This window comes from Pieris brassicae, chromosome 9 (genome assembly GCF_905147105.1).
Source record: "Pieris brassicae chromosome 9, ilPieBrab1.1, whole genome shotgun sequence".
NCBI classification, from domain to species: domain Eukaryota; kingdom Metazoa; phylum Arthropoda; class Insecta; order Lepidoptera; family Pieridae; genus Pieris; species Pieris brassicae.
Window position 1 is genome coordinate 6,581,671 of NC_059673.1, and position 16,047 is coordinate 6,597,717.

Consider the following 16,047-nt stretch of genomic DNA (forward strand, 5'->3'; position numbering starts at 1 on the left):
CGTATTCTATGTATATACTAAATAACAGTAACACACGTACATCCCGCTATATGGCTATCAGTAAAAATATGTCTGACCAATATACGAACAAGCACCATCCAAATAAAAGCTTAAAGCAATTAAGACTTGATTTTAAAGAGTTTATTATAGTTCGGTGAAAACACAAAATAATTGTTTCTTTTTTTTTCAACCAATTTTTTTTACAACTTATTTACCAATGATAATATAAAGTTGTGGACACTATACAGGTGCGTTATAACCAAGACATTGCAAAACATTGATAAACCACGGCTTGATCCACAGCTATACCCAACTTAAGACAGCATAACTATAGTTCTGTTGTCTATATTATAGATGTGTACATTTCAGAAGCGGAATGCGATGGATGTAGCAGCGAGAATGATGAAGGTCGGAGTGTTGGGGAGTTATTGCTGCCACAGTATGCCCTTGCCACTGGCGGTTTGGCGCGGGACCACCGACCTCTCATCACGTTCCCAGACAACAATAACTTCCACGTACTTACACCAAGTGAATACCGTCGACTCCTGCTCTACCTCACTTCAGTGCCCTCGTAAGTTTATATATTTTTTACTATAGGCAGGTACAGTGCTGTAAGTCATTCAGTAAGTGAGAATCGGCTTCTATCTATATTTAAAACCCCTAAGTGATAAGGGGGTGTCCACCCCAAAAAAAATGTTTATGATGAAAAACCTAATAAGTTTTCAGTCCGGAAAACCGAACAGTCTCTGGAGCAAAATGTTCCATGTCTGTATATTCTAAAAAAGTAGGCTAAGTAAAATTACATTAAGGAGAAACGAAGTTCGCGGGGACAGCTATTGTTGTATAAAGGGTTGTTAAGATATTTCATTAAAGTTTTGATAAAATTTAGAACGTAATAATTTTAAGTCAAGCAATAGATATTATGTTAAGGCACTGTCTAATGAATGCGATATAAAATCAGATAGGTGAATGACGCACGTTATCGAACTTCGTAAGACGAACGGCAGGGCCAGTATGGCTGCAATTGAAATTGGTTGGCTTCAAGAAAAGAGCGTACCAATTCTTAAAAGGCGCGAGCCCTCTGAGATTACGAGTGTCCAGACACGGCGTTATCACTTAACATCACATAAGTCATATGCTCGTTTGCCTCCTATTCTATAAACAAATTGCTTTAAGATGATGATGTTATAAAATTTATGTTTGGAATATCTTGTGACGGGTCGTTTTTAGACCCGACGACTGTAGAAAACTTCGACAAATGAAATAGCAATAAAAAATACCACATATGTGAAATAAAGCATATTATTGGCTCCACACGCGGTCAAATAGCTCGTAACAAACAGTGCACGACGCGGAGAACCGGCCTAATCTTAGATGAAGATGAAATCCACTATCAGATAACACGCTCAATGAACCACCGGTGATTGCATTTTTACGCCATAGTAAATTTTCATCATTTTGACATATTTTAGCTGTATGATAAAGCATTTTATACATATTAAAGTAATACAATTTTGTTCCGTTCGTTTACTGTTTTCTGAAACGTACTTATGCGTTCTATTTCAGAAACAATTAATATTTTGGTTATTCACAGAAGGCTGAAAACTTGTTAAAAGTGTAAGAATTGTAAAAAATTGTTGTTCCAAGCTCCTTCTTTACTCAGGGGCCTAATCGGCTTAGGTCATTTATGCAATGGGATTTTAACAACTGAAAGTTTGAATTTCAGTTTAAATCAATTGTACATACAATTTTTACAACCAAAACCTATGTAACAGTTTTTAACTTCAAAGCTAATTATTTTACATATTAACTCGTAGTTTTGACAGATGCATTCTCTGTTGCTCCTATCTCCTGTCATGACAGCATAAACATATTTGACATGAATATACGAAAGAGTACTTTAGTTAAAAAAGCGGAATTAGACTGATCATCGGTGGGCTAGACTGATAATCAATAACGTAAAACTAACTTCTAATTTTACACGTCAAACCGTGTTTTCTTTTGACAAATGACAGGCTGACTTTTGAGTTGACATTTATGACAAGTGTCACCATTATATCCCGCCTTGAGACGGATAGACAATGAGTTATTTTATCTAGAGCGACGATGAATTAATTGAACAATTAAGTCTATTTGTATGCATCCTTTTATTTTCAGACTACTCGAAGCGGAAATGGGCTTCCATATAATAATTGACCGGCGAAAAGATAGATGGAACTCTGTAAAAGCAACTTTATTGAGAATATCCGTAAGTGTAGCTTTTTTAAGTATATTAAAATTGTTGTCGTTTATTTGTTTTTGGAATTGCAACCTATGTTGTGGTAGGTATCTCAAAAACTACTTTGTTTTAATACATTTGCTCGATAAAAATGGTATAGATTCTATCACTGTAAAATATGGTTTTAAATTAATATGTAGTGTTATGAGTATCATTGTAGTAAATGTAGTGTGTATTAATTTTTATATGAGGGTGAGAACTAAGTCCTACATTTGTACCCAAAAACATAAGTAGTGAATGAATTACTAAATATATAGATAAGTTTGGGATGTCTACACCAAAAGACCTAAGGCAACAGACGGAGCCCAAAGGGTCCCAACTATCAGAGGTTCAAGGGGGAGGGATTTTCTCAAATTTATCGGACAAGCTCACTACTATGAGGGCTTGAACGCGTGCAAGACAGCAATATTAAAATCTTGTTTATTATGTATAAAACAATATCTTAAATACGACTAATTCACACATACATAAGATTATTTTTGTAAGCTGTCGCACGTGAAGCTATATATGTTTTTGGGACAATCGCGTTAGTCGTGTTAACGGTTGACCAATATTCAAATGAAATTAGGTAATTTCTGTTTTGATATTATGATTATAATTTAGTTTAAAAAAAAGTAAAAAAACAATCAAAGATGTTATAACTTTTGTCGTTCTGGGCTTCAGAGTTCTGTATCTGTTTCATGATAATTTGTTAATCTAATAGGCAAGCAAGTGATCATGGTTTTGTACCTGACGTACGCCGTCGACTTTTTGGGTCTAAAGCCGGTTTCCTCACGATGTTTTCCTTCACAGTACGAGCTAATGTTAAATGAGCATATAAATAAATTCCATTGAAGCACAGCCGGGGATCGAACCTACGACCTCAGGGATGAGAGCCGCACGCTGAAGCCATTAGGCCAACATTACTCCAACTGCTCATGCATTGTTGCCAAAACTCTTTATTTAATCGATAAAAAATAATAAAATAATTCCTTCCAGGAGTTCTTCCCTGGCGTAATCCATACAGTATACGTCCTACGCCCCGCAAGCTTTCTTCAAAAGGCCTTATCGGAAGTGAGCAGTAAATTATTCAAAGAGGAGTTCCGGTTTCGTGTGCTGGTCTGTTCTTGTGTGGAAGAGTTGTACGAACACTTCGACAGGTCACAGTTAACTCCAGATTTGGGAGGTGAATTACAATACTCACATTCAGAGTGGATACAACAACGGATAGTAAGTCCTTTTTTTCTCTCTGTTATATTAATAATTATTTATTCTCTTAAGTATTTAGTTTCTAAATTAAGGAACTTCCACTGTGGTGTGGCCCTTCAGTCACCAAACCACTTGGTGTTTTTGTACCCTTAGTTTAAAATACAAGTTATTTATACAGATCAACCAGTAGTAAGATTTTAGATACTATTATTACTATACTTGTGACTTTAAATGCCTCTGGGAAAACGGGCAATATTTTTGTCTATTTCATTGATATTTTTCAAGTAATTAAATTTTTGTACTGAAACTATATTTTTCGTAAAATTGTACATTGATTCTTATTTTTTCACTCATGTACATACACGGCAGGTCATATAAATAGGTTGCGTCTACGAATAATGAATTACCATTTTTTTTAAATGGAATGATTATAACACCAAACATAATATGAGCCATATGTTTGCATTTTCCTTTTTTTTATAACATAAATAGTCTCAAATTACACAAAACGCACACTAAAGGAGGTTTGAATAAATAGTAGATTTTAAAATGATGAAACCCTTGCGCTCTGAATCCATGTGGATAACCAGGAATTTTCATATTGCTGATCGCAGTATGAAAAACTGAATATATTTTAAATTATCAAAAGTCGTGCATTGTAAAGTACTGTATCGTAAAAACTTACGAATCGTATCTCATTTACAGGCTTTAGAGAAATTTTCAACTCTAATGAAGGAGATATCCACGAAATTGGACGAGTTTATGCACGAAATAGTTGATTGCGACATGGGAAACGATCCCGCACAAACCAAAGACCTTTTAGACTGTCAAGAATCTAGGTGAGTCTATTTTTGCTTATATTTGTATTATTATATAAGTGTGCGAGTTGCATAAAGTCACTCGGATACTTATACAATGTCGTATTATTTTACAATTAATTTGAAATAAAAAGATTGTTGAATAATATTTCCATTTTTAATTTTAAACATGATCAGATGAAAGGTAATACCATATAACAATATTAAATAATTGACTTAGTAGCAATAAGTACTGTACGATTTCTAAGTCAACGGGGATAATAGAGAATATTATTTTCACAATATATCACTCACGTACACCAATAGATTAAATGCAAAATGAATGAAATGAAATTAATGCTGTGAATAAATTCAAGACTCCATGCGTCTGGCTATACTCTCGGGGCATAACTCAATTAAAATGTCTAGCCTTTGTACTTACGCTTGAACTAAGCTCATAAACGGATTGATATTAATCACTGATTGAATAGCAATAACAATTTTTATATTTAAAATTTCTTCGTAAAATGTATGATTCTTCATTATTCTTACTTAATTTGATACCATTTTCAGTTATAAAGCTTTAAAAACCGAACTGGCGTCAGCGACAACGCAGGGCGAAGACTTGCTGAGCCAAGTGCGAAAACCAAATCTTACTTATAATATTATTAGTCATGTGGCTGCTGTTGAAAGGTAATCTTCATTTATTTATACAGGTTTTTCTCATTTACGAAAACTTGTACGTACGTATGTATACAAAGTGATTACGAACACTGCTGTTCTGATCTCCTTATTGCTGTGTGATCGTTAAAAGTGATCCTACAAACTTTAAAAAAAAATGTGTTGCCATACAACTCATGTCCTTATGAAATTTGGTGAGAAATTTGTTATGAAAATATATTGGAGGACCAAACAGACAATAAAGCAAAGGTTTTTAATAGGCCTTTAAATGTAATTATTATTATACGGCCGAGGCCAATAACGCCAATTTACTTTTAAGTATAAAAAATGTCATAACTAAACAAAAACAAATTTTCAGGCTACTTGTTCAACTCGAAGAGACTGAAAAACAATTCGACAACTTTTGGAAGAAACATTCCATGAAATTAAACCATTGGCTCAAGTTCCGAACGTTTTTATTAAACTTTAAACAAATGCAGGTAATTATAATCATGCAAGTTATTGTATCGGTCTAAAATTAAAACTTGTATTAATTTCTCGTCGATTTTTATTTCTATGACGAAAATCAAACATCGGCGTTTTCGGGGAATTCAATCTTCGTGATTCCTCTAGGTCTTTCATTGGTTTGAATATAAAAGGCTCTGATGGCACCCTATTTACGACTAATTCAGAAATATCCATAAAGACATCACGATTACTGGTATTGCTTTCCTGAAAATTGTTTGTCCGAATATCCTTTCGCTTGTACGACTCTAGTTCAAATGTCAATTTTTGAAGTCTACGTGTCTTGTCTTCTAACTTTGCACTTAATTCCTCTGTTTGTTTCCTTTTTTTATTGAATTCTGTTTGTAATGTAGTAATCTTACGTTTGCAACGTTCCAATTCAGCGTGAAGTTTTTTCATATTTATATTACTGGCTTCTTCTAGACACTGAAGTTTCTCTTTTGAATGCTTTGCTAAAGTCTCCTGATATAAAGTTTCTTGTTCAATTTGGTATGACCAAAATGACATTGCACGCATGGCTACATCCATTATAGTGTCGGGTTTTAATCCTGCTAAAACTATTGACTTAAACGTTTCACTTGGTTTTAGATCAGCTTGAATAACGTCGAATTTATCTCGCAATTCATTTCCACATGCGGGACAAGTCAATGAATTCTCAGCGTTATGCCTAAATTCGCTTTTTCCATGTTCAACGCAAAATGCATGTGAACATGTCGTGACCCACGCTTGACTAGATAATGATCTTCTGCATTTACGAAAATTACACACAATATCTAAAGTCATTTTCACATAAAATTAATTAATGCACTAAAATTAATTATGTCATTAAATATCCATTTTAACACTGAAGCCTTACTTTAACAATTGACAAAAGTCACGCGTAAATAAATACATGACAGATATTTTTTTTTATTAAGATCATTGATAAGGAGGCTTGGCTAAGACATTTTGACAAACTACATACACGACATATTTTCTTAAAGAGGTTCTGTGTAGTTTGAGGTTTTATATGTTATATATTTTCAGGCTACTTTAGACACGCATTTAAAGGCAGCATGTGATATGACCGAAGTGGGTGAAACTGCGAACCGAGTCGATGGCCTTATACACGAGGCTAACGATTTTGAACAACTGTGCAATGGAGACCTAGAAGCTGCATCATCAGTAATTGATGAAGGTACGTAGATCTCATGTTACATGCATAATAAAAACATATAATTCAAACTTAAAAGCAATTGTCGCCCATTGTTTAATTATTCTAATAGCGTATTTTTTGCAACGAAGGGTTAGTAAATAAATACAATTCATAAGATCATAATGTATTTAGTAGTTAAGGCAAGCCGTTTTCCTCACGATGTTTTCCTTCACGGTTCGAGCGAATGTTAATTACTACTTACGAATTTTTTAAACCCTTATTACTTTTAATAACTTAATAATTAATCAAAAAACCATTTTCAGGTGAAACATTGATGCAAGATCCTTTAAGTTCCGTGGATCATATCGAATCGAAATGTCAAGAATTAAGACGAACAAGTGCTTTATTATTGGACAAAATAAATAAACGAAATCTGCTTTTGGCCAAAGCGAGAGAAGTTATGGACCGAATAGATAAGGTAAGGTTTAATAGCCATAGACCATCTCTGTAGGCATAGACATTAAAAAAAAACTTTGGTGTTTTATTTCACTTTAATTTATATAAATATTATTACTTAAATACTATGCGGTAACATTGTCAAATATACTTACGGCTTATCATTGTTACTTGTTCAGTTTCGTAATACTTATTTAATTTTGTTCAAATCAAATATCATTTTATTTGAGCTATCTTTGCAAATATCGCATCCAAGTAAAATATAGTATTTTTTACGTAAACATAATATAAAACGAGTATAAACTTTAAACAGTCCTCAATGTATTCTTCGTAAAAAACGGTATATAAAAATTAATCACAATGTTGCACACAACTTATATTAAATTTTAAGGCAAATGAATGGTGTACCACTGGAGTTGAAATTTTGGCGGGAGAAGGCGGTCTTATAGCCGTGGATAAACTGATAGAAGATGCGAAGACATTCGGATTGACGTCACCCGAAGAGTTCCGGGAGATGCTTATGCAATCTGCAACCCAGGAAACAAGGGCGCTAGTTACACAAGTAAACTTATTTCCTTTATTACAAGAATAATTTGAACGCATAAAATGTATATTCAAAAAGAAGGTCGATTTAGAGCCAATTGAACAAATAATCAGGTTATGTAGAAACTACCAATACTTTATAATAACCTTTGTCCTGAATAGAAAACCCCATTTTAGTTAAAATATGTTTTCGAATGTATTTTTATTAATTAATAATTTATTTAATACAAACTAACAAATAGTAGGTACACACAAATGGCAATTGTCAATATAAGTAATACGTTAAGGCGTAAAGACTTTAGAAAAAAGGCATATTTAAAACGAGCTTCTTGACGTTTTACATAAAACTTACTGTTGCTATGTATTAAATTTTCAAAACAATAAAGATGGTTTATTTTTTTTAATCTTAAGAAAACAAAAGCATATAAGTCTTTATTTATTCTATTATATGTAACTCTATGACATGTTAATCATTTTACTAATCTGTGTCATCACAGACGTCATCGTCCGCTTTAGCGCATGCGAAGTAATAAGATTTGGCGCGCAAAAGTGTAGTTTGTTGTGGTTATTGTACTTAATAAGAAATAAATTATTCTAAGAGATATTTCATAGTGTATCTAAAAAAAATCTATTTTAATTATTTTAGGGCACTTTTACACTATTTTAAAGAACATATAAATTTTGAAACGTGACAAAATTTCAAAATTACGATCTTTTTCATCTACTCGCATACAACAACACATTAATAGCTGTTATTAGAAAACATTAATTAAGAGTCAACGTTAATTGAGGCATTAACCAAAGACGTAAAAAGTTCTGCATTTAACCTATTGGAAGCTAAAATCTTTCACAGTTCACCATTGATAGGTTCCTTAGATATTATTAATCAACCATGATAATTTAATTAAACCTCCTAGCATGGCCATACTGCTGAAATGTCTATTAATATTTATGTGCAACCCGTAGGCTAATATTACAAAACATTCGCTTGTTAAATAAAAAAAACGTGACTCAACAGAAATGTATCCTTTAAACTTTACTTACTGATCCCAGGTATCACAAAGAGTAGAAGATGTGTGGTTAATGGTGACTGTGAAGCGAGCGACACTTCAGCGAGCAGCGGCTAAGCCTGCTCGTCCCGTGCAGTCTGTTCCGCCACAGAGTGCGGCCATACAACCACTAGCCGAAAAGGTTTGTGTATTATAATATATTTTATTTAAAATGTCTTCAAACTCAAGATAACTTTATCGGTATAGGTTATGTCAAATTTAGAAATAACTACTATTTCGCAAGTCACGGGCGTAGAGCGGGCAAGAAAATCTCCGCCATATAAATTGTTTGAAATCAACCCCAAGGATTAGGATAAGTTAAATAATCGCCAAATTATAAAAAAAGCTTTATTAAACTACGTTAACAGTTAATTCTTCATTCATTGACGTTGATTCTTCAATAATTAGCGCATTAAATATCACAAATATGTAAAACAGATTGTCAAAGACATGATTAAGGTAAAGTAGTAAAGTATCACAAGGCGCAACATATTGAGACCCTTAACATTTTAGCAAATGTTCATCAAAGAAACTTTGGTGTAAATACATTTACCTTAGGTTGTACCAAAGCTAAGCACAATTAAGAAAATTTTATTTTTCAATTTTGTTGTTGCTCTAAAAAAAGAAATCCAGAACCATTTCTACTTGAACACGATTTCAATTATCGTTTTTGTTGACATGCACTCATAAATATTGATGGGCCAGCTTAATTCGGTGCTACAAGGGCGTCTCACATACACGAGTGCAGAATAATAATTATTAATGAAAGTAAACCTTTCTAAGTTTTTCCTTGTACAAACCTCAATACTTTAGACGTTTAAGACGATTTTTTATGCTAAGACAATATATGTAATTAAATTTTATTTATTGAGAACTTTACGCCATTAAACAAATATTAATACAATTAAGTATTTAATAATTAACTAGATTGTTAATAACTAAATTTTAAATCAAAAATATATATCACAGAGCAATAAGCTAACTAACTAAAAATTCAGAAACACTTTGTATAACATATACACTTATAAAAACTTATGATGCACAATTTATTCCACTTACTTACTCAGTTTACCTGTAGCTAAATTCATTAAATGACCAACATCTGCTATCTCACGCCTAACTGAGAGAGGAAGAATGTGAAAATACTTGCGTCTTGTTAAGTAGTCGGGTCTTAGTTAATAATAACAATACAGTGTAATGTTGAAAATCGTATTAAGTTACTGTGTGGGAAGAAATAAAATCAATTCGACATACGTATGACTGATAATTGCCGACTGATAATCCACGCGTTCTTGACAGAAGATTATTTTGTACTGTAATAATCTTGTTTCAGTATGGTCATTTTAGCCTAAACAAAGGTCTAGTTATTTCTCCGATGACGTCAATTACTCTAATTCAAGTTTCAAAGTCGCAAAAACCAGTGTCGAGTATGGAAAGTAGGCGAAAGTACAGGTCATAGATGCTTTCACGGTTCATTATGCTTTTTATTACTAATGATAACCGCGTCGTCTAATTTCAACCGGCATTTCCAATATAAACCATCTGATTTCTTTTATCAATTCAAACAATATCATTATTTTATATTTCAGTTTTTGTAATCGGTTATGGTTTGAGAAATTTATTAAATACAAAGTCATTTGAAAGCTATAGTTTTACAGGATATAGAGCAATATCATTTCACATGGCTAAATGTATTGAAAATTATATCAGAAATTTATTATTTCATCAAAATTCTAGGGATAACATTCCAGGCCTTTACAGGCAAACATGACAGTACATTCAAAAAAGCACAAAAAAAAATCTGTCCTCATAATTAAGTAGGCCAGGTTATCGCGAGAAAAATCTAGAAATATTTTTGTATATGGCGCATTACTTTCGTAATAGATCGTGTATATCTATTACGTGATGTGATTACCACGCAGACAGGTGACCCTTTGCCTATAGAATATTAATTATTTTTTTGTTTATTCTATGATATAGTAAATAAATAATAGCTTATTATTTAAAGCACATATCCAATGACATGGTTATAAATGAATGTAAAAACAGTCGCATTTATGCCAGTAACTAAATAGTCAAACAATTCATTTTCATGTTATACGTAAATATATATCTCAATTACTTTCAATAGAAAGTTTTATAATTTATATAAGTAAGTTAAATAACACTTTTTTAGGGCTGGTAACAGGAAGTCGTCAATCAGGTAGTTCCTTAGGGCATTTCTTAGGAAACTTGTTTATTTCCTGAGGACTTACGTATATCTTTTATGCAATAAATACATTCCTAAAGTAATGTTTCTATCTCGCTTTAATTATGTTTGGTATACGTTGCCAATGAGTTGTATTATGCTATATACTATTTTATTATTTTAAACTTTATATAACAAGATAGAGGTTAAAGTTTGTAAGTATAACTCTTGTGTCAATCTTTATTGTCTAATCTTTAAAAAAAGATGGCTCGTAACCGAAAAATGTGACTGTAAATTTTTTTCAACGCCGATAAAAAAGTTTCACTTCAAAAAATGGTTTTCAAACTTTTCCAACTGCGAAGAAGAAAAAACATTTACAAATTAATGCATGCAATGCACATCAAAGAAAGAAACGCAAACACAATGACTTTAGTTAAAAATGTGCTCGACTCAGCTTTAAGTTGCTGTCATCAGCAACACTGATTTTCAGTGACCATTTCAGCTATATAAATCAAAGTAAAATATATATTACAAAGACAATCAAACCTAGAACATATAACATGACACAATGCAACTAAATTCCCAGGCCAGGCAAGTGTTATTCCAATAGATGACTTTTGCTTTTTATCGAAGATTAAAAGACGAAGTTCCTTTGATGTCCCTGGAGGTGGCAGGTTGTTCCAGTATTTGTTGCATTGTATCAAAATCCGTTTGTTTCTCCCTCAAATGATACGTTTGACTATATTTACGTCATGTATTTCTATTCATTTGGACCATTGACTTAAGCATTGCATATCATTTAACGCCATGGAAACAAACAGTGACATCAGTTGAATCATCGGATCGGAACTTAGCTGTGGTCACACGTCTTAAATGGATTACATGAATTATGGTGTGAGTGAAAGTCATACATAACGAGGGTTTGCTAGTATGGCACTGACGCCTATTTTTCGCTTCAATAGTTTTAAAAAGGTTCAGTGCACTTCCTGCGCTTACGCAACGCGTTCAATAATAAAAAAAACCCATGTATTCACGCACCATTGTGTCCCGGAAATGCTTTTTGATTTTTGCATTCCGCAAATTCACGGATTAATTATGATAAAAACTTATGAATTATATTATAACTTTAATCTCTTTTAGTTACTTTGTAAATTGGGATAATCGTTTAAACCAAATGTCAAATTTGTTGTAAGACGTGATCTCATCATAAACAAATGTCAAACTTCACACTTTGACAGCTGTTAATTTAAGTTTCATTTCGTTTTTAAATCGGATCGATTTATGACGAACAAATAACGACTGGTATGAGTTTCTTACTATGTTTATTATTACAGTGAAACTTAGTATGGGTTAAATATTTTAATCAATGCAGCTGCTGTCATGGGCAATATAATGGAATCTAGGCCAAAGGTGGCCAAATGGAACAAAGGCATAGTCAATTGAATGAAGTGACGAGAAAATTCAATTTGTATAATGAACTCAATGTAACTATTCAGTGTGATTACTGATGCAATAAAATATGTATAATCCTATTAAACTTTTGGTCGTATGTGCGAACGCAAATATTCCCACAGTAAATAAAAGTAATAAAAAAACCAGTAGCGCTACAACCTTGCTTCCAGATTTCAGTATCTTTTTTTTATGTTTTTCTTAATTGGCAGACTTCGTCTATTTTGGTATTTAAGGCATGCCACCCCCAGTGTTTTGTCTTATCGTTTAAGCGAGCGGCAAATATGCAGTAATAAACATAGGGGCCCAAATACATGACCGAAATCAACCAACACTATAATATATTATAGAGTATAATATAACATATCTATCTAAGTTGCGGTAGATACTTTTTATTTTTGTAGTTCTCGCCTAAAATAAATGTATGTAGCACATATATGGTAATGTGTTAAAGTATCAGATAAGAATGCGTAACTTTTATCATCATTAGGCTTATGCAGTAAAGACATTGTTCATACTCTCTACTACAGCATTATCTGTAGTTACTAAAAGTTTAAAACACAGACTAATAGCCTTTTTATTCATTCCTTTTTTATTACTAGTTTAGTATACTTATATACAATTTCTTCAAGTTGTGATGAGGATAATAGTGTGATTTGGAGTTTGGAGTTAATTAAAAGGTTTTTGTTTGAAAAGACTCGATTAAACAACATACTTTACTATTTGGTTTTTGGTTTATAAAGCCTCTTTGATATGGTCAGTAATCTCCAATAATATTTTAATTTTTTTAATGAATTCTTATAATTTCAAGATCTTTGTAAACTGTCTTTCTGAACTCAAAAAAAAAAACAATCTGAGACATTACAGAAATCTGAGGCCCAGACCTAAAAGGAGTTGTAGTTTTTACGCCTCAGATTTCTGTATCTGTTTCATGATTATTTTTGTTAATCTAATCGGCAAGTAGGTGATCAGCCTTTTGTGCCTGATGCACGCCGTCGACTTTTCGGGTCTTAGGCAAGCCGTAAAGACAGTCCATTGGTGCACAGACGAGAATTGAATTGAACCTATGACTTCAGGGATGAACTTTTTTAATTATCAAACGTAAAATGATATTTATTTACTCGTCAGTGCAACATTGCGCATATCTTTCCTAAGCGAAAAGTCAACTGCTTATGTTACGTTCATGCTGATTTTTATCTTCTTTATGCCATATAAAGAAGAATAATCAATATGAAATATTAAGCCAAACTCCATTAAGAGTTGCAACACTGGATTATTGCATCTAAGAGCTTTATATTATATTTTATCAAGCTATTATTTTAATCAACTTAAGACAGCTTCCCGCTCAAAGGAATGCAATTCACAAGGTCGAAAATGAATTGTATTCCACACCTAATACAAGAGTAAATGTTAATTAAAATAATATTTTATCTACGCAAATTACGTTTAACATTGAATTTAATTTAATAAGGATAGCCACTGCATATTTCATTTCATATCTGCTGGCCTCTAGGTAGCATTTTAATTTTATAGAAGTATGGCTTCAACACAAATTTAGTGTTGCTTATTTAACTAATTAACTATTTAATAATATTTAACTTTGGGGTGTTAATAAGTATATTATAAGGTTTATCTTTGAACATTCTTAAATAAGCTCACTCTATGCTCGTATTTAAAATGAACAGTAAATCAAAACACTTAAATATTGTATAACAAAAATATTTTTGTAACTTTTTGAATCTTATCAAAGACATTCTTACAAAACAAGAATTTAATGTAACTAATTTGCGGCGTTTAATGATACTTTTATCAAACAATTCTATTGTCCAATTTCATTTCTTATACGGAATAACTGCTGGTTGAATGGATAAACAAAAACTGAGGTTTAATGTACAAGGGAGCTCGTTAACTTGACTGAGGGAATTCCATGCATTAAGGTTTTTGTTAGACTGACCAGGATACCATGCTGAGAGTTCCTTACTCCCGTACATGCCAAGATGTCCATTTGAGTCGCTTTAATTTCTGAGTATAAATATAGACTTAAATAACACTTAAATACATTTTAAAATTTCACTACAAAATTGTGTAGTCCGTTTTGAGACACTTTTACTCAAACCTTATAATACAGTTCTATTCGAAAAATGTAATTAAATAAGTATCATTATCATCAGCCTTTTTTTGATCCATTGTCTTATTTTCATTTCTCTCCAGTACGCCCTGCACTGGCCTCTGCGTCCACTGTGAGCCGGCCTTCTGACGACGTCGTCAGTCAAACTAGTCTTTTAAAACAAATATCTTACATTAAATGTATTAGAACCTAGTGATAAAACGTATGATTAATTCTAAGGTTCGAATGCTTTTCCGTGTTGAATCTTTCCGTGTAGAGAGTGCTAATAATGCACAGGAAAAAATCATCGTGTGAAAACCGTCTTTGTCCCAAATTCCCTACTTGCTCTAGTAGATAAATCATTAATGAAATCGATACATGTGCGGCCAAAACACAATGGCCTGAAACATATATGTATGAATCTAAAAATCTTCTTCGTTTAAGTCTTAATTGTTTAAATTAGCACAATTACGTGGTTTAAAATGATATATGCATGTTATTGTTGAACTGGAGTAGCGAATACACGCTACATTCCTTTCTCAAGGTGAACGCAGGTTGATTTGCTCTTGTATATTTACAGCTTATGAAAACATTATGTCATAGTCGACTTTAGCGTACATAACAAAGCTAGTTCTATTGTCAGAATTCGTGAAGGGATTAATATAAATTTACATAGAACTGAATTGATCTGTTATAATTTAAGTGCTATTAATTTACTATAAGAAATCCACGATTTCTATGACCAGCTTAGATGACCCTTCCCGGTATAACCTTAATCTTTACCTAGAATGTTAGCGTCCTGGTAACTACGAAAATATACTAAAATCCTATGTAATAAATCTATCTATTGACACAGGACTTCCGTAACAAATATATTGATATCTAAAAGGGAGTAAGAAGAAGAAGAAAAGGTAGTAGTATATTTAGAATGAAAGAAAAGCATTTATTTCATTAAAGCACACACAGAGAGAGAAAATGTACCCTACACCATTATTATCTGGAAACATAATTATTGTCTAAATATCCAATAACTATGGCAGTGTAAATCTGTAAAAATGAGACATAGGTATCCTCTTAGCCTATAAAACACTAACGGAAGTGATTCCTTTGGAAATTATAATTACTTTGATCAAAAAAGAATAGCTTTTGTTATCCCACACATTTTCCAGACCACTTCATCTGAACTACGCCATGGGAAGCTCTCAACGGTGTAAGTGCCATTCTGTGTTCCTTGCACGTGGTTGAACACCCGTTTTTCCTCATTAAAACCCCGCCATTGAGATATTGTTACCAGGCTTATAATAATTTTTGGTCTACGATTATCTTCAAGAATTCCCTACAAAAAAAAATCTTGTTTTCTTTTGTTGTCTAGAAGATAGATTAGCGATAAACCATGTTTATTATTATCTACCTTTTGCAAAAAAATAATGTTATTAAATATTCCAAGATATAATGGTTAATTGTCCTAAATAGTGCTTTTTAAAAGGCCATCCGTAAATCAAAATCAAATACACGTAATTAAATACACACAAGATTAAAAACGTTGAAGTAATTAGTCAGTAGATGCAAAAATCTGCTGATTAAAACTTTTAACATCAATTTGCAGCTATTTAGGAAATAACAAGTCTAAGAAACATATTATGATGCCACGTCCGGTGCAGAAGGCTGTTTA

General features: G+C 32.4%; 2 protein-coding genes across 8 annotated transcripts in view; one reads left to right on the forward strand and one right to left on the reverse strand.

The window, feature by feature from the left end:
• The window catches only part of LOC123714464 (guanine nucleotide exchange factor DBS-like), a 91,167-nt gene that overhangs the window by 35,511 nt on the left and 39,609 nt on the right, over window positions 1-16,047 (forward strand). For all 7 annotated transcript variants that reach the window (XR_006754311.1, XM_045668713.1, XM_045668717.1 and 4 more), the window contains exons 2-11: window positions 370-571; window positions 2,158-2,248; window positions 3,257-3,487; window positions 4,172-4,305; window positions 4,837-4,956; window positions 5,303-5,423; window positions 6,475-6,625; window positions 6,907-7,061; window positions 7,431-7,601; window positions 8,636-8,773. Coding sequence is in view for 6 of the 7 variants with exons in the window: in XM_045668713.1 (XP_045524669.1) it covers window positions 370-571; window positions 2,158-2,248; window positions 3,257-3,487; window positions 4,172-4,305; window positions 4,837-4,956; window positions 5,303-5,423; window positions 6,475-6,625; window positions 6,907-7,061; window positions 7,431-7,601; window positions 8,636-8,773 (1,514 nt within the window). In the remaining variant the exon portion in view is untranslated. The remainder of the gene's footprint in view (window positions 1-369; window positions 572-2,157; window positions 2,249-3,256; window positions 3,488-4,171; window positions 4,306-4,836; window positions 4,957-5,302; window positions 5,424-6,474; window positions 6,626-6,906; window positions 7,062-7,430; window positions 7,602-8,635; window positions 8,774-16,047) is intronic.
• On the reverse strand, window positions 5,429-6,231 carry LOC123714467 (E3 ubiquitin-protein ligase CCNB1IP1-like). Its single transcript, XM_045668722.1, has one exon. The coding sequence runs from the start codon at window positions 6,229-6,231 to the stop codon at window positions 5,443-5,445; it is 789 nt and encodes a 262-aa protein (XP_045524678.1). The 3' UTR covers window positions 5,429-5,442.